This window comes from Suncus etruscus, chromosome 9 (assembly GCF_024139225.1).
Source record: "Suncus etruscus isolate mSunEtr1 chromosome 9, mSunEtr1.pri.cur, whole genome shotgun sequence".
Taxonomy (NCBI): domain Eukaryota; kingdom Metazoa; phylum Chordata; class Mammalia; order Eulipotyphla; family Soricidae; genus Suncus; species Suncus etruscus.
Genome location: NC_064856.1, coordinates 52,512,437 through 52,532,206, shown reverse-complemented (window position 1 = coordinate 52,532,206; position 19,770 = coordinate 52,512,437). Strand labels below are relative to the sequence as shown.

Sequence of the window (19,770 nt, the reverse complement as noted above, 5' to 3'; positions counted from 1 at the left end):
GACACGGAGCAAGGCAAATGCCTTCCGCTTGTGCCATCGCTCCAGAGATTCTTCCTATTTTTGTGTGCCATTTTCACTAATGTGAGATCTCATTGTTATCTTGATTTGTATTTCCCTAATGAAAAGTGATGCTGAGCATTTTTTATGTACCTATTGGTGATCTACTTTTCTTTTGAGAAGTATCTGTCATTTCCTCCCCCCAATTTTTGAAATTTGAATTTGCTTTTGATCTGTTAGTACTTTATATTTCCTGGATATTAAGCCTTTACCTGAAGTGTTGAATGTGAATATATTTTTCTCATTCAGTTAGATGGTTTTTAGTCTGAGCCTGTGTTTCTTTCACCATGCAGAAACTCTTTGTGTAGTCCCATTTGTTTATTTTGTTGCCTTTGCTATTGGTATATCATTGAAGACTCCTTTGAGGTCCAGGTCTATATTTTCTTCATTGTATTTTGTTTCTGGTCAGATCTCTAGGTCTTTGATCCACATTAGTGTAAGGTGTGATATATGGATCAAGTTTTAATTTTTTACAGGTATTTATCCAGTTTTCCCAGCATAATTTGTTGAAGTAATGTCTATTCCACTTCATGTTCTCAGCTCCTTTGTCAAAAATTAACTATCTATGTATATGGAGGTTTGGCATTGGATATTTATGACCCAATGATCAGAGAGCCTACCATAGCCAATGCCAGGTAAGTTATTCATCCCAGTTCCACATTAGTACGACTAGTCATGAAAGATATAAGCCAAGCTACAAAAATTTACAGGAACACCAGCCTTCCAGCTGAAAACTCAGGAAAGGACAGGCTAGATCTCCACCCTGCCAAACCCTCAGCAGCTACACCCACACCCCACAGCTGCCACTATACCAATGGCCCAACTTCTCTTCAGAAACATCTGACAAAAACTCCTGGGAACTGACAACTTTTTCCCAGAATGGGATTGGGCAGCCTTCAACCCCTCCCCACTCAGTACTGTTTTTTGGGGGGGAGGGGGTCACAGCCGGGGGCGGCGCTCAGGGATTACTTCTGGCTCTGCACTCAGAAATTGCCCCCGGTAGGCACGGGGAAACAGTGGATGCCAGGATTCAAACAACCATCTGTCCTGGATCAGCTGCATTCAAGGAAAATGCCCTACCACTGTGCTCTCTCTCCAACCCCATACCCAGTACTTTTGAAAGCTCCATCACCCATACCTACATGCAATAGCTTTTACCACGTAAACTCTTGAGTCCAGTTCTAGAGATCCTGGGGTTCCTAAAGCACACTACCATGTGACACCTCCAAGTTTCCTCAATAATGACACCCAATGGGAGCACATCAAATTAAATGGGGAAGTGGAAATCTTTTTTTTTTTTTTTTTTGGTTTTTGGGCCACACCCGGCGGTGCTCAGGGGTTACTCCTGGCTGTCTACTCAGAAATAGCTCCTGTCAGGCTCGGGGGACCATATGGGACACCGGGATTTGAACCAACCACCTTTGGTCCTAGATCGGCTGCTTGCAAGGCAAACACCGCTGTGCTATCTCTCCGGGCCCGGGAAGTGGAAATCTTAATCTTAAGAAACTGGGTCAGAAAGAGCACAGCAATAGGATGTTTACCTTGCAAACAGCCAACCCGGGATGAATCTGGGTTCTCCCGGCATCCCATATGGTCCCATGAGCCTGCCAGGAGCAATTTCTAAGCCCAGAGTCAGGACTACCTCCTGAGCGCTGCTGGGTGTGGCCCAAAAAACAAAAACAAAAGTATCCAAAGAAACAAAAACAAGGGGCGGAGAGATAGCAAGGAAGTAAAGCATTTGCCCAATTTCATGCAGAAGGTCAATGGTTCGAATCCCAGCATCCCATATGTCCCCCAATCTGCCAGGAGCGATTTCTGAGCATAGAGACAGGAGTAACCCCTGAGTGCTGCCTGGCGTGACCCAAAAACAAAAACAAAAACAAAAACAAAAACAAACAAACAAACAAAAAAACCCAGAATGTTCAACAAGCAACAAGTAGCTTATTAAACCCTCAACGTGACTTAATGACATTGAGTAACAAGCTTCTCAAATTTTCTCTTATTGAAGTATTTTCCGATAATTTCATTAGCCATTTAAATTATAACAAGCAATATTAAATTATTTTGTGTCTGACAAGGGGATACACTTGGAGTAGGATAAAAATTGGGGACAATAAAGGGAATATTATATTAGTGGTAGGAATGAAGTTAATACATTGAATGCCATAAAGAACTGTATTACATCCAACTTTATAAACCACGGCGTTTAAATGAAGTAAAAAAAAAAAAAAAAGAAAGAAAAAGAACATTGTGTCTTTATCTCTAACTTCACTTAGCATGAACCACTCCAGATTCATCCGGATCCATCCACAGCAGTAAATTGCATGATGTCATTCTTTCTTACATCTGAGTAGTATATGTGCCATCACTTCCATTTTATATATACGTAGGATTTTCATTGTGTATTTGTACCACTGTATCTTTGCCCAATCATCTGCTTTTGGACATTTGGGCTGTTTCCAGATTTTGACAACTGTGAAAAATACTGCAATGAACATAGAATGCAAATAAATTTTCTGAAAGGTGTTTTGGATCCTTAGGGTATATTCCAAGAAGATTGCTGGATCAGGTGCCAGATTTTTAAGAAATGTTTTTATTGTTTTCCAAAAAGATGGACCAGTTGACATTCCTATCAGTAGTAGAGGAGGGTCCCTTTATCTCTCGCATTCCCTCATACTGGTTGTTTTTAATCTTTTTGGCATTGCCAGTCTCCCTGGTGAGAGGTATATTGGTATTTTAATTTGCATTTCTCTGGTATTTTGATTTGCATTTCTCTGATGGCCAGTTATAAAGAGCATTTTTATTTGCCTTTTGGACACTTGTCTTCTTTGAGGTAGTTTCATCTTTTCACCCCAATTTTTCAGGGGGTTGTATATTTTTTTTCTTGGAACATTTTACCACCAGTGCTTTACATATCTTGGATATTAACCCTTAATCAGATGAGTAAGTGATGGGTAAATATTTTCTCCCAGTCTGTAAATAGTCTTTTTATTCTGGTCATCATCTCCTTTGAGGTGCAAAAGCTTCTTGTTTTAATGTAGTCCCATTTGTTTATCTTTTCTAGTCTACAAGTTTTTAAAAGTCATATAAAAGCTTACCCCAGCAATGTAGCTGCCTGTAGCTCGAATACAACTCACGGCAACACCAATTCCTCCAGCAGACTTGGAAATCAATGCACATTGCTTTAGAGTGTCATAAATACCCTCAATGCTATCATCTTTCATACTGAGAAGGAAACAGCTGAGGGGGAAAAAGTTACAATTCAACAAAGATGTTTTAACAAAGCGTCACTAAAATTGACCATTCAATCCAAAGATAGTAAATCAAATAAATAAAAACAAATCAAATAAATCCATTTGAGTTTAAGGGTTAAGAAAATAGCTTGGGGCCGGAGAGATAGCATGGAGGTAAGGTGTTTGCCTTTCATGCAGGTCATCAGTTCAATTCTGGCTTCCCATATGGTTCCCCATGCCTGCCAGGAGCAATTTCTGAGCATGGAGCCAGGAGTTTCCCCTGAGCACTGCCGGGTGTGATCCAAAAACCATAAAAAAAAGAAAAAAGAAAAAAAAAAAAGAAAATAACTTAAGGGGCCGGAGAGATAGCATGGAGGTAAGGTGTTTGCCTTTCATGCAGGTCATCAGTTCGAATCCGGCTTCCCATATGGTTCCCCATGCCTGCCAGGAGCAATTTCTGAGCATGGAGCCAGGAGTAACCCCTGAGCACTGCCGGGTGTGACCCAAAAATCACAAAAAAAAAAAAAAGAAAGAAAATAGCTTAAAACCACATGTTGGGCCCAGAGAGATAGCACAGCGGCGTTTGCCTTGCAAGCAGCCGATCCAGGAACAAAGGTGGTTGGGTCGAATCCCGGTGTCCCATATGGTCCCCCGTGCCAGCCAGGAGCTATTTCTGAGCAGACAGCCAGGAGTAATCCCTGAGTACCGCCGGGTATGACTCAAAAACCAAAAAAAAAAAAAAAAAATAACCACATGCTTTGCAAGAGAGATCCAGGAGTCCTAGGTTCTATCCTTAGTATTGCTTGGTCCCCCAACACCCTAGGGAACAACCCCTGAGCACAAAGCTGGGTGTAGTCCCCAAGTACTATTAACTATAACTCCAAACAAACACTTTGTAATAAGAAATCTTTCCAGAAATCAATTCTTTTTTTGTTTTGTTTTGTTTTTGGGCCACCCGGCGATACTCAGGGGTTACTCCTGGCTGTCTGCTCAGAAATAGCTCCTGGCAGGCACGGGGGACCATATGGGACACTGGGATTCGAACCAGCAACCTTTGGTGGTCCTGGATCGGCTGCTTGCAAGGCAAACGCCACTGTGCTATCTCTCCGGGCCCCAGAAATCAATTCTTTTTATTTTTTATTTTTTTTTTGGTTTTTGGGCCACACCCGGCGGTGCTCAGGGGTTACTCCTGGCTGTCTACTCAAAAATAGCTCCTGGCAGGCACGGGGGACCATATGGGACACTGGAATTCGAACCAACCACCTTTGGTCCTGGATTTGCTGCTTGCAAGGCAAACGCCGCTGTGCTATCTCTCCGGGCCCAGAAATCAATTCTTAATAGAATAACTAGAGGTATTTTTTTTTTTTTTTTTTTGGTTTTTGGGCCACACCCAGTGACGCTCAGGGGTTACTCCAGGATTGGGGAACCATATGGGACGCCGGGGAATCAAACCATGGTCCGTCCTAGGCTAGCGCAGGCAAGGCAGACAGATGCCTTACTGCTAACGCCACTGCTCCAGCTGAACTAGATTAAATTAAGTTTATTTGGTTTATGGGTCACAATGGCAGTGTGTGGATACCATATAGTGAAAGGATCAAACTTTAGCTTCCTACATGCAAAGCATGTTCTCCAGACCTTTGAACCTTCTACTGAGATCCTGATAAATTAAATTTTACATGATGAATAGCCTAGTTTCTTCAGGTTGAAGTTAATTTCTCTTCTTAGAACCATTCTAGAATATTAAAAAGAAACATAGTTAACACTTACCTAGAAAGTTGTGGACGGTTGGTACCAGCATTGAAGAGAGTAGGAGAAGCATGTGTAAACCACTTCTCAGAAAGAAGGTTGTATGTTTCAATAGAAGCATCAATATCTTCTTTGTGAATTCCTACGGATACCCTCATCAACATATGTTGTGGTCTTTCAGCCACTAGAAACAAGAAGGTGACACATGAGAAAACATGTCAAAAAAACTAGTCTAGGACATGTACCTGAGTCTAAAATGAACATCAGAAAATTCATAAAACTTTTTTTTTTGTTTTTTGGGCCATACCGGGTGATGCACTCAGAAATCACTCCTGACTTGGGGAACCATATGGGATGACAGGGAATTGAACTGCTGTACATCCTAGGTTAGCACATGCAAGGCATACACCCTACCACTTGCGCCACCACTCTGGCCCCAAAACTTCCTTTTTCTTTTCTTTTTTTTTTTTTGTGTGGTTTTTTTGGGTCACACCCGGCAGTGCTCAGGGGTTATTCCTGGCTCCAGGCTCAGAAATTGCTCCTGGCAGGCACGGGGGACCATATGGGATGCTGGGATTCGAACCGATGACCTCCTGCATGAAAGGCAAACGCCTTACCTCCATGCTATCTCTCCAGCCCCTCCTTTTTCTTTTTTAAAGATACTATTTCCTGGGCCCGAAGAGATAGCACAGCAGCGTTTCCCTTGCAAGCAGCCGATCCAGGACCAAAGGTGGTTGGTTCGAATCCCGGTGTCCCATATGTTCCCCCGTGCCTGCCAGGTGCTATTTCTGAGCAGACAGCCAGAAGTAACCCCTGAGCACCGCCAGATTTGGCCCAAAAACCAAAAACCAAAAGAAAAAAAAGAAGATACTATTGGATGTTGGACAAACCCAGTGGTGCTCAGGGGTTACTCCTGAATTCCGCTCAGAAATTGCTCCTGGCAGGTTCGGGGGACCATATGAAATGCTGGGGATCAAACCCTAGTTCGTCCAGGATGGCCACATTCAAGGCAAATGCCCTACCATGGTGCTATTGCCCAGACCCCCTCATAAAATTTTCTATAATAGTCACTATATCTGCATTAAGACAGCTCCATAGACTCATACATGGCTGCACAATTCCAAAAAAAAAATTTTTTTTGGTTTTTGGGTCACACCCGCAGCGCTCAGGGGTTACTTCTGGCTCTACGCTCAGAAATCACTCCTGGCAAGCTCGGGGGAGCTCTGGGGACCATATGGGATGCCGGGATTTGAACCACCGCCCTTCTGCATGCAAGGCAAACACCTTACCTCCATGCTATCTCTCCAGCCCCCCCACATTATTTTATACTGTCACCCAGTAGCAATAAACCAATTTAGATATCAATTTGAATTCAAAGCCACCTAATGTTCAGAAACAAAACAAATAACAGAAAATCAGCTAGCAACAAATCACTTAACACATCTTCTGGAGCCAAAGAGATAGCACAGAGATAGGGCATTTCCCTTGCAAGCAGCCATCCCAGGACTGATGTTGGTTTGAATCCTGGCATCCCAAATGGTCCCCTGTGGCTACCAGGAGCGATTTCTGAGTACAAAGTCAAGAGTAACCCCTGAGTCCCGCCAGGTGTGGCCCCCTCCCAAAAAAAATTTTTTTTTCTGACAATGACTTAATGACTTCATTGCTAGATACATTAATTTTCCAAATTTTCTTATTACTGTACTTTCTTTTAATATCTTCATTTCCACTTATCTACAAACAAGCAATATAAAATTTATTATGTCATGCCTGCTAAGGGAATAGGCTTGAGAATGGATGGCTATCTGAGGACAATGATGTAGGGAATTGGATATTCGTGGTGAGATTGGTCTTGGAACAAATTATTATGAGCAACTATGTAACATCATTTTTAAATAAAGTAATTCATGTTTTAAAAAAATACTTTCTACTGGGGCCAGAGCAGTGGTGCAGCAGTAGGGCATCTGCCTTGCACACGCTAACGGAGGACAGGCCGCAGTTTGATCCCCCAGCGTCCCATATGGTCCCCCAAGCCAGGAGCGATTTCTGAGAGCATGACAAGAACTAATCCCTGAGTGTCACTGGGTGTGGCCCAAAAAACAAAAAACAAAAAAAAAACAAAAATTTTCTATCAAATGTCAGGGATCTGGCTCAGAGATGCTAAATAATTTCCTTATAAACATGAAGCCTGTATCCAAACCTTGGCATTAAAATTAAACTATCAATAAGCAGAACAAGTATGCATAAATAACTAAATTAATAACTCCTAAAAGAAATTGTTTAAACCTAAATTCCAATAAATAGGCAGAGCAATTATGTGTCTGAATTAAAACTGTGTATCAGGGTTGAAGCGCTGGCACAGCGGTAGGGCATTTGCCTTGCACACGGCTTACCTGGGACGGATCCAGATTCGATCCCCAACATCCTATATGGTCCCCCAAGTCTACCAGGAATAATTTGAGTGCTGCTGGATGTGTCCCAAAAGTAAAAACATCAATTGTGTATATGAATTAATTCACTTTTAAAAACTGTTTAAATCTAAAATGAAAAGTTATTGGGGGAGGAGATGGAGAGATAGCATAGAGGTAAGGCGTTTGCCTTGCATGCAAAAGGACAATGGTTCGAATCTCGGCATCCCATATGGTTCCCCCGAGCCTGCGGGGGTGGGGGGGGGCGTGATTTCTGTGTCTAGAGCCAGGAGTAGCCCCTGAGCACTGCCGGGTGTGACCCAAAAACCAAAAAAAAAAAAAAAAAAAAAAAAATTGGGGGAGGTGGAACCATAGTACAATAGTACAGTGGATAGGGCACTTGCCAACCATACCTGGCATCCCATATGATCTGCCAAGGCCGCTAGACTGACACCAGAACACAGAGCCAAGAGTAAGCCTTGAGAACCATCAAATGTGTTTCAAAGCCAAACAAACAAAAAGTTATTAAGGAGTTGGGGAGACAGTAAAAAGGTCTGTTTGATACTCAGCACTGAATTAGCCTCCACCAAACACCACCAGATGTGATCCAAGAGGCCCCAACACAAGCCAGATATTGGCCCCTATTATTGCGGAGCCCCAGGAGCCCTTGTAAAGAACAGCAGACCCAAGTAGCCAAGAACAGCAGCAAGTGGACCTGGGTACCAGAACATGACTTTGAAGGGGCTCTCCTATCTCCTAACAAATGTTAGAGTGAATATAGAAACATTAAACCTAATAGCTCAAAGCTCTAGATTCAATACAATGAGCAAAAAAAAATGTAACACAAATAAGATCATTCCTCACCTTTTCCATTGATTTTCAACAAATAAGATCGCTCTAGAGTCTAGAAAAAAAAAAGTATTTTAAAAAAACTGTCAGGTAGGTTTTTAAAGGCACAATGGATATTACGTTAACAATCTAGCAGTCTAAGGTTTCTCATTTTTAATATAGTTTTAAACAAAAAAGACTAATATTTACTCTTAATTGGCTTTAATTTGGAATATGAATCTAGTTGTTTTGGAAAAAAATTTCAAGAAAGTTTCTAGAAACAACACTGAAAAGTTAACACTACCATCATCAATATAATTAGCACAAATTGCTTATTTTAGGCACAATTCTAACCAACGTAACTCATTTAATCCTTAACAGCATTTATTGCTGAAATTGTATAATTATCATCTCCATTCTTTTTTTAGTTATTGTTGTTTTTTGGGTCATTGCTGGCAGCACTCAGAGGTTACTCCTATCTCTATGCTCAGAAATCACTCCTGGCAGGCTCAGGGGATATGGGATGCTGGGATTCAAACCACTGACTTTCTGCAAGAAAGGCAAATGCCTTACCTCCATGCTATCTCTCCAGCCCCTATCATCTCCATTCTTAAAAAACTAAAGCACAGGAGATTAAGAAATTTTGAAGAGTAGGCCCGGAGAGATGGCACAGCGTGTTTGCCTTGCAAGCAGCCGATCCAGGACCAAAGGTGGTTGGTTCGAATCCCGGTGTCCCATATGGTCCCCTGTGCCTGCCAGGAGCTATTTCTGAGCAGACAGCCAGGAGCGCTGGGTGTGGCCCCCCCCCCAAAAAAAAAACCAAAAAAAAAAAAAAAAAGAAATTTTGAAGAGTAGAAATCTCAAGTGGCCCCACCCAACACTTATGTTACCAATATATAGTATATCTGGGAAAGCACTTGGCAAACAACAGGGATTTTATAAATAGTTGTTGCTCAAACAACACAATACAAAGTAATTCTGGGAAATAATTCTGGCAAATTAGCTTCATAACTCCCTTGACTACCCAGAAGCAATATTGAAAAAATTTGAAAATTACAAGCAAATAAGATCTTAATTCAAACCACCACCCACTATCATTATAACCCCACTAATGCTCCAGGTTCATCCCAGATTCCTACATCTTATTCTCATTTGAATTAACATACCTCTAAATGACAAACAAACCCTTTATTTGTTTTACTTTAGAAGTAATTCCATTTTGGAGGAACCCATTACTTACTTTAAAGCCAAAGTAATTGTAAGAGAAATCTCGGTCATAGATTATGGCAGAATTCAGGCGCTGATGGAGGCGAAGAAAACATAATAAACAGATTTATTTTCACAAAATATAATGCCTTTCAGCCCTGACTCATAAACTAAAGTTGGCATAGGATACAAAGCAGTGTTACTATTACAGAACATAAATCCATATCTAACAGATAGGATACAGATATATAGTCTCCTAATTAAATTTAAGACATAGCTATAAAGACTAGAACAGGCAAATTAGGTTGTATTTCAGTAATGTAATTTTCCAAACTTCCCTTATTATGTTTAGTTAATGAAAAGAATGTGAGTATCCATATTTTAGATTAATTATCAATCCAAAAGTATACCACATATCGAATTATTTCATTTTAAAATCAACCCATTTTGGGGCCCGGAGAGGTAGCACAGAGGCGTTTGCCTTGCAAGCAGCCGATCCAGGACCTAAGGTGGTTGGTTCGAATCCCGATGTCCCATATGGTCCCTGGTGCCTGCCAGGAGCTACTTCTGGGCAGACAGCCAGGAGTAACCCCTGAGCAATGCCGGGTGTGGCCCAAAAACCAAAAAAAAAAAAAAAATCAACCCATTTTAAACTGCACATTAACTTAGGTAAATCCAGTCTTCTTTTTCTTTCAGTTTTTGGGGCACACCAACTGTGCAAAGAGAATACTCCTGGATATATCCTCAGGTATCACTCCTGGTGGTAGTTAGGGAACCATATGGAGATCAAACCTGGATTTGCTACAAGCAAGGCATGTATCTTAACTCCTATACAAAAAAATTCAAGCTTGGGGCCAGAGCAATAGCACAGCCGTAGGGCATTTGCCTTGCACACAGCCAACCCAGACCCAGGTTCAATTCCCAGCATTCCATGTGGTCCCCGAGCCTGCCAGGAGTGATTTCTTAGTGCAGAGCCAGGAGTAACCCGAGTGCTGCCAGGTATGAACCAAAACAAACAAACAAAAAAATTCAATCTTTTGACAGATTTTATACAAACTACCATTGTGATAAAAGATTTTATAGCAAAATTAACAACTGCTACAGTTTTGGAATTTGTATGTTTGTCGTGTGCTGGGGACTGAACCCAGATTCACACACACATAAGACAAAAACTCTACCATTGAATCACAACCCTGGCCCCTATAAAGTCATTTGGAATAAAAAAAAAACAATTAAGTATAAATTATCATTTAGATAATTTAGATAGCCAGTTTTTCTAATGTTTTCAATAATAATCCAGGCTCAACATCTAGAAAAAATTTGTATAAACATTTAATTTGGGGCCGGGTAGGTGGCGCTGGAGGTAAGGTGCCTGCCTTGCAAGCGCTAGCCAAGGAAGGACCGCGGTTCGATCCCCCGGCGTCCCATATGGTCCCCCCAAGCCAGGGGCGATTTCTGAGCACATAGCCAGGAGTAACCCCTGAGCGTCAAACAGGTGTGGCCCAAAAACCAAAAAAAAAAACAAAAACATTTAATTTGAGGAGGCCCACACCCAGCAATATTCAAGGGTTACTCTGACTCTGCACTCAGAAATCACTCCTGGGGTGCTTGGAGAATCATATGGGATGCTGAGGACCAAAACAAGGTTCAATTTTACCTGTAAGACCATCATGTAAGTACTATCACTCTGGCCCCAAAACCTTAAATTTTTTATTTTTTTATTTTTTTTCCTTGGTTTTTGGGTCACACCCGGCAGCGCTCAGGGGTTACTCCTGGCTCCAGATTCAGAAATTGCCCCTGGCAGGCACAGGGGACCAGATGGGGTGCCGGAATTAAAACCACCAACCTTCTGCAGGCAAGGCAACCTCCATGTTATCTCTCCGGCCCCAATATTCTTAAGTTTCACTTGCTAATATATTCATTGTGAGTTAAGTACCTACCACAGGACAGAAAGTGGGAAAAAACACTATTAATGCATTCATAAATTAAGCTATATATATATATATATACACATATTAAATGCAATATATAAATAAAAATGAAATGTTCCGTAGCTGCTAGAAAGAACATGGTGAATTCTTAAAGCACTGGTGTGCAACTATCATCTCTTAGTGGAAAAAATGTCAACAAAAAAACAATGTACAGCCACTACCTGCTAAGTACAAACACACACAAACACACATACACACACACACACACACACACACACACACTCACCAGGATATCTAACAGGTAAGATAAATAGTATACATACATCTTTATTTGCCAAAACAATGTCCAATGTTGATTTGGCCACCATAGGAGAGTGCTTGCCATTATGTGGATTTATATAGTTGTACAGGTCTTCCATCACATCTTAAATAAATAAACACAAGTTACATTCAATCTTAGGTAATATTTAAAAAAAAAATAGGGGGCCGGGCGGTGGCGCTAAAGGTAAGGTGCCTGCCTTGCCTGCGCTAGCCTTGGACGGACCGCGGTTCGATCCCCCGGCGTCCCATATGGTCCCCCAAGCCAGGAGCAACTTCTGAGCACATAGCCAGGAGTAACCCCTGAGCGTTACCGGGTGTGGCCCAAAAACCAAAAAAAAAAAATAAATAATGTTCTTGGGTGCAGAGAGCGTTTGCCTTGCAAGCAGCCGATCCAGGACCAAAGGTGGTTGGTTCGAATCCTGGCATCCCATATAGTCCCCCGTGCCTGCCAGGAGCTATTTCTGAGCAGACAGCCAGGAGTAACCCCTGAGCACCGCTGGGTGTGGGCCAAAAAAACAAAACAAAAAACAAAAACAAACAAAAAAAAATAATGTTCTCAAACTCCTTTTTCCAAGCTACCCTTCATCAATGCTTAGCATACAAAGTACTTATAAGGGCCAGAGCAATAGCAAAGCAGATAGGACATTTGCCTTGCACGCAGCCGATCCGAGTTCAATCCCTAGCATCCCATACGATCTCAAGTTTCTGCCAGGAGTAATTTCTGAGCACAGAAACAGCAGTAACCCCTGAGCATCACTGGACATGGCTCCAAAACAAAACAGAATATAAAAGCACTTATTAAACCTATGTATTTTCAATAAATATGTAAAAATGCCACACTTAAGGAAACAGTCATGAGTTAGTGAGTGTTTTTCTCAGTTTGAAATGATTTCCAGAATTCTGGGGCCGGGCGGTGGCGCTAGAGGTAAGGTGTCTGCCTTGCCTGCGCTAGCCTTGGACGGACCACGGTTCGATCCCCCGGTGTCCCATATGGTCCCCCAAGCCAGGAGCGACTTCTGAGCGCATAGCCAGAAGTAACCCCTGAGCGTTACTGGGTGTGGCCCAAAAACCAAAAAAAAAAAATAAATAAATAAAAAGAAATGATTTCCAGAATTCTGATATCCATCCCAACCCCATTGAGAATTACTGGCCAAAAAAATTCAAGCAAAAATAACCTCACCTGTTTTAAAGTTAATTATTTCTCCCAAAATTGTAGAACAGAAACTCAATGTAAAATTCTGAATTTTATAAGTATAACTTATAAATAACTCCTGATAATGCACATTTTTTTTTTTTTTTTTTTTTTTTTTGGTTTTTTGGGCCACACCCGGTAACGCTCAGGGGTTACTCCTGGCTATGTGCTCAGAAGTTGCTCCTGGCTTGGGGGACCATATGGGACACCGGGGGATCGAACCGTGGTCCGTCCAAGGCTAGCGCAGGCAAGGCAGGCACCTTACCTTTAGCGCCACCGCCCGGGCCCTGATAATGCACATTTATTAAGCCCTGACTTTACTCTTCAAGACACCATAGCAATATCTGGTCCTATATATTTATGTGTAAAAGATACATATATTTGGGGACTGGAGTGATAGCACAGCAGTAAGGCATTTGTAAGCATTTGCCTTGCAAGTGGTCGATCCGGGACAGACCCAGGTTTGATCCCCAGCATCTCACATAGTCCCCCGAGTCTGACAGGAGAAACCCGAGTACAGCCGGGTATGGCCCCCAAAAAAGTTATATACACCAAATACTGGAGTTTTGATTCAGATTGAATATTTTTGGTTTTGTGTTTACTTCAGGGCCACACCTGACAATGCTCAGGGACCACTCCCAGAGGGCTCAAGAAACCATATGGGGTGCTAGGGAACAAACCCAGATGGGCTGCATGCAAGGCAAGCACCCTACCACTGTACCATCTTTCCAGTCAATAATTTATTTTTTAAATGTGCATTCTTTCCCATTTGTTGTTGAACAAGATGTGATTACCAAAGTCTTACACCCATCCTGGTTGCATTGTTTACACAATACAACTTCGTTTGTGGCGTTCATTTATGTAAAATCTCACATATGTTCACTGGAGATTGCACACCTGACCAAGAGTGCTTGCACACTCTTTAGGAGAGGTGGTCACCGGGGTTGAAAACTGAAGTTTCGGTGTTTGGACATTTCACTGCAGTGCACGAGAGTGTTTTAATGGTGCACTTTGTTTTAATGGTAGGATCCCCAATGGCAGGAAGTATCTCCACGATCACATCTAGTGCGTATTTGTTAGTGCAGAAGACTGAACCATTGGCTCACAATCTAAAGACAGGTGCTTCTGACACTGAGCAGTCACCAGGTTCAGGATCAACTTCAATCTGTAGGTCAATTTTGGGAGAATAATAATAAGGGTTATTATATTTAATTAAGGCCCCACATAATTGATCTAGACCTTAGAGAATAAAAAAAAGCAATTCTGGGCTGGAGCAATGGCACAGCAGGTAGGGTATTTGCCTTGCATCCAGGTTTGATCCCAAGCATTCTATATGGTCCCCCAAGCCTGCCCATTTTGATTCTGAACACAGAGCCAAGTGTATCCCGAGTGCTGCGGGGTATAACACAAAATTTAAAAAAAGGGGAAAATAAAAGAAAGTTTTAACTGACCCATTAATTTATGCAGGTCAGCAAAAAGCCTCCTGGAGAAAGTAAGTTCAGTTCTCTCTACCACTAAATTGCACAACTTGTTTTGTTAAAGGTGTAACTTTTTTATAAGCAGCTTATTTATTTATTTATTTATTTATTTGTTGATGGGTTAGGGGCCACACCCAACAATGCTAAAGGGTTACTCCTGGCTCTGCTCAGAAATCGCTCCTGGCAAGCTCTGGGGACCATATGGAATGCCAGGAATCGAACCAGGTCCATACTGGGTTAGACGTATACAAGGCAAATGCCTTACTACTGTGTTCTCTGGCCCCTAAAGGTGTAACTTTTTGATTGACATTCAAAGTTTCATTCTAGTTCCTTTATAAATCTGCTGAAAATACTATGTTGCTTCTTTATAACTTTTACTAAACTTACCACTGAACACTTTTTTTGTTTCTTTGTGCAAGTTAGAGACAGCAATCCTTGCTGCCAGGATAGCATAATCAGGGTGCTTGGTAGTCAAGGTCGCAGCTGTTTCAGCAGCCAAAGTATCTAGTTCCACAGTGGTGACCCCACTATATAAGCCCTGGATTACTTTCATGGTGATCTGAGCCTAAATAAATCAAAGAAAATTATTTGCATTTCTCTAAAAACCAACATTTTAATAAAACAGCAGTGAAAAGAGTTGGAGTGACAGTACAGTGGGTAGGTGCCTGCTTTGCACAAGGATAACCCAGGTTTGATCCCCATAAGGTTCTTCAGGCCAAGAGTGATTCCTGAGTGCAGAGCCAGGAGTAAGCCCTGAGTACCTCCAGGTGTAGCCCCAAAACAAAAACAAAAACAAATTTTAAGGGTACTAGAGCAATAGTACAGTGTGTAGGGCCCTTGCCGTACAAATGGCCAACCTGATCCCCATCATCCCGTATAGTCTTCCAAGACAGCTAGGCGTGATCCCTGAGTGCAGAGCCAAGAGTAAATTCATGATCAGCCAGATGTGGCCCCCAAAATTCCAATATTTTGAGGGGCCAGAGCAATAAGACAGTGAGTAGGCTGTTGATCTTTCACATAACTAACCTAGGGTTTATCCTAGGAACCCCATGTGAATGAAGGGCCAACAAGAGAAAAGGGCTAGAACTAGAAACAAAGAATAGGTCTTTAATAGGAAGCTTGCCATGGTGAGTGAAAGAAAAAAAATCAGGTCAAGGGACTTGCCTTGTTGGATACAGCCAATCCCAGTTCAATCCCCAGCACCACTTAGGAGCGCTGCCATAAGTGACCCCTGAACAAAGCCAGGAACAGCCCCTGAGTACTACTAGGTGTGACCCAAATACCCAACCCCCTCCAAAAAAAAAAAAAAAAAAAAAAAAAAAACCAGAGATAAAAGCCATGTGGGAGGGGGGAGCCAGCCAAACGATGCAAGGAATCCAAGATACAAAGCCATTTATTTACTTACAGGATCAACAAAGTCCATATTGAGTCCATAGCAAAGTTTCTGGATTCTTGAGGTAATTTTGTCAAACATAACCCGCTCTTGGCGACCATCTGGGGAAAAAAAAAAAGACTATATAATTCATGTTAGCACTTTTTTAGGGGGTGAGAAGTGTGGTTCAAAAACAAAAACCTTGGGGCCAGAGAGATAGCACAGCTGTGTTTGCCTTGCAAGCAGCCAATGCAGGACCTAAGGTGGTTGGTTCAAATCCCAGCATCCCATATGGTCCCCCGTGACTGCCAGGAGCTATTTCTGAGCAGATAGCCAGGAGTAACCCCTCAGCACAGCCGGCTGTGGCCCCCCAAAAAACAAACAAACAAAAAAAATAAAGATAGCATGTTATCCTTAGAAAAATAAAACAAAAACCTAAGTTTTTTGGGGGGGAGTGGATTTTGGCTCACACTTGGCGGCCCTCAGGGGTTATTCCTGACTCTGCACTCAGAAATTACTCCTGGTAGGCTCAGGGGACCATACAGGATGCCTGGGGATCAAACCCAGTTTGGCCACATGCAAGACAAATGCCCTACCTGCTCTGGCCCCCTAAATAGTCTTTTAAAGTGAGGGCTTTAATGGTAGAGTACATACCGAAAGCAATGAAAAAATAAAAAACAGGGGCCGGAGAGATAGCATGGAGGTAAGGCGTTTGCCTCTCATGCAGGAGGTCATCGGTTCGAATCCCGGCGTCCCATATGGTCCTCCCGTGCCTGCCAGGAGCAATTTCTGAGCCTGGAGCCAGGAATAACCCCTGAGCACTGCCGGGTGTGACCCAAAAACCACAAAAAAATAAAAAAAAATAAAAAAATAAATAAATAAAAAAAACCATGGGACCATGGCAATAGCTCAAAGGGCTAGAGCTGACAATCTTGCACCATATGGGTGACTCCTGAGCACTGATGCGTATTGTCCAAAAACTAATATAAAAAGATTTTCATTTGTAAATTGGAGACAAATTATACTTTTCTACTTCACATAGCCTACTGTGGCAAAGAAATAATTTTAAAGTGCTTCTATTATATAGTAACTATCAATCTATCAAAAGATAAAATAAGGGAGGACCAGAGAGATAGCACAGTGAAAGGGCATTTGCCTTGCATGCAGCTGATAGTTTTAATCCCCTGTATCCCATATGGTTCCCCAAGCCAGCCAGAAGTAATTTCTGAGCACAGAGCCAGGAGTAACCCAAGCGCCGCCAGGTATGCCCCCCCCAAAACCACGAAAAAACAAAAAGATAAGGACCAGAGTGGTAGTACAGTAGACAGGGTGATTATCTTACATGCAGCCTACCTGGGTTAAATCCCTAGCATCCCATATGGTACCTTAGGACTTTCAAAAGTGATCCCTGAGCTCAGAGCCAAATAAGCCCTGAGCACTGCCAAGTGTGCCCTGCCTGCCCCTCCCCTCAAGAGAAAAGGAACACCAATACTAAACTATCATTAAAAAATATGCTGGGGCCAGAGAGATAGCATGGAGGTAAGGCGTTTGCCTTTCATGCAGGAGGTCATCGGTTCGAATCCCGGTGTCCCATATAGTCCCCCATGTCTGCCAGGAGCAATTTCTGAGCCTGGAGCCAGGAATAACCCCTGAGCACTGCCGGGTGTGACCCAAAAACCACAAAAATAAATAAATAAATAAAAATATGCTAAGGGATCTGGAGCAATAGCACAGCAGTGGGACATTTGCCTTGCACGTGGCCAACCCGGGACAGACCAGAATTCGATTTCCAGCATCCCATATGGTTCCCCAGCCTGCCAGGAGCGATTTCTGAGTGCAGAGCCAGGAGTAGCTCCAGGTATGACCCCAAAAATAAAAATGCTGAGGGCCAGAGTGATAGTACAGGGAGTAGGGTGCTTGTCTTGCATATGGCCAACCCAAGTTCAATCTCCAGCATTCCACATGGTCCCCCAAGCCACCCAGGAATGATTCTTGAGCAGAGCCAGAAAGGAACTCCTGAGCTCTATTGGTTATAGCCCAAAAGACAAAAAAGAAGATGCTGAGACTGGAGAGATGGTACATGAAGTAAGATGCCTGCCAAGCACATGGCTGTAGTGGCCAACTCTATAGGGGATTATGAAAGAAGTTATTTAATGCCAGTATTTTTCTTCTACATTGAGAAAACTTGAATCTTCTTTTTTGGGAAGAAAACAGGTCCACACTCAGCAGGGCTATAGCTTACTCTTGATTCTGTCTGATAACTCCTGGTGGGCTCAGGGGACCAAACAGGGTGCTGCAATCAAACCCAGGTCAGCCACACATAAAGCAAGCACCCTACCTACTGCACTATCACCCTGGCCCCCTGAAAACTGAGATTTCTAATCACCATTTTGATCTTAAACAAAAATCACATATACAATGTTTAACTCTGGCTCAGTGAAGCCCTCAATGCTCTACAAACTGGTTAACAAAACAGAGGTGATCACAAGTAATAGCAAACTAAAAATTCTGCAATACTTCTGTGGTTTCTTCATAATACCTAAAGTCCCAGCAGCGTCTCTCATGCCCACACCCACATTATCCCATCTCTTATTTTGCTGAAAAGCCCCTGTCCTACCTTTCCATCAACTCCTCTCATTTTCCAGCTCACATTTATGAAAACTGCCCAACCACAACTCACCCTGACCTCTTCTATATCTGAATCCAGAATGCCATCTGATTTCCTCATTATTTTTTTTTGGGGGGGGGGGGCTTTTGAGCCACACCCGGCGGTGCTCAGGGTTTACTCCTGGCTGTCTGCTCAGAAATAGCTCCTGGCAGGCACGGGGGACCATAAGGGACACCAGGATTCGAACCAACCACCTTTGGTCCTGGATCGGCTGCTTGCAAGGCAAACACCGCTGTGCTATCTCTCTGGGCCCTCCTCCATTATTTTTAATCACCACCTCCACTGCCCTTTGTTGATATGGTTGAGTGTTGTTACAAGGACCACAAGTTACATACATATCTGGCCATGTTCAATAGGGGCCACATATCAGGGTGTAGCCCTAACATTCTTGAGGTATTATTCATTGAGGTTTCATTCTTAGTTGAAGCACACAAGTTTTGGTTGTGTTGTTCACAGGGGTGCTCACTGCTTACCAGAAACCACACTTCTTAGCTGTGATACTCACACCTCTGATTGTAGTTTATGTCAGGGGTATATATTTTTATGTTGCTTATACATACCTGATTACAGTGTAAATGGACATCACTCCCAGTGGCAAGGTTCACAGGTAGCATATATGCCTGAATCATGTTCAGCACATGCAGGACCCTAGTGGTTTAAATTCATGACCATACAACTGCAAGGCAGGAGCTCTAAATTTCTGCATTATTCCTTCAGTTCCCTGGTTTCCCCTAGATCATAAACTATTTTCTTTCATTTTTTTTTCCAATGGTTGTTCCTTCAAGCCTGTTATTTCCCTCACATATGTATGTTATCTGTTTCTGCTTACTTGCTCTTTCAAGCTCGTGTTCTCTCTTGAGCACATTCCTTTCCTTCTCCCTCAGATCTTGCTTTGTTGCATTCAATGAAAAATTATCTTGGGGCCAGAGCGATAGCACAGTGGCAGGGCAGCCTTGCGTGCTGCTGATCCAGAACTGATCTTGCCCCGGCGACCCATATGGTGCCCCCAGCCTGGAGCGATTTTTGAGCACATTGCCAGGAGTAACCCCTAGCATCACCCAGTGTGCCCCCCCAAAAAAGGCAAAAAAAAAAATCTTCTGTAGTTTTAAAAAATAAAATATTAATTCTTTTACGGAGAGATTCTGTAATACAAGTCCAGGAATGCAAGGGCTTGGCGTACAGTACAGTTGGTAAAGCATGCTTTGCATTTGGCTGACTTACAAACATAGGTTATTCCTCAACACTTCGTAAGGTCCTTTGAGCCTACCAGAAGTAATCTCTGGGTGAAGAACTAAGAGCAAGTCCTGAGCACAGCCAGGTGTGGCCCATTCAA

General features: G+C 42.6%; 1 protein-coding gene across 1 annotated transcript in view; it reads right to left on the bottom strand.

Annotated features, from left to right (window-relative positions):
- The window catches only part of RRM1 (ribonucleotide reductase catalytic subunit M1), a 51,399-nt gene that overhangs the window by 27,474 nt on the left and 4,155 nt on the right, over window positions 1-19,770 (bottom strand). The window contains exons 2-8 of the mRNA XM_049780259.1: window positions 15,803-15,891; window positions 14,785-14,962; window positions 11,730-11,830; window positions 9,510-9,569; window positions 8,306-8,345; window positions 5,058-5,220; window positions 3,156-3,297 (exon numbers count right to left, since the gene is read on the bottom strand). Of these exons, the coding sequence (XP_049636216.1) occupies window positions 3,156-3,297; window positions 5,058-5,220; window positions 8,306-8,345; window positions 9,510-9,569; window positions 11,730-11,830; window positions 14,785-14,962; window positions 15,803-15,891 (773 nt within the window). The remainder of the gene's footprint in view (window positions 1-3,155; window positions 3,298-5,057; window positions 5,221-8,305; window positions 8,346-9,509; window positions 9,570-11,729; window positions 11,831-14,784; window positions 14,963-15,802; window positions 15,892-19,770) is intronic.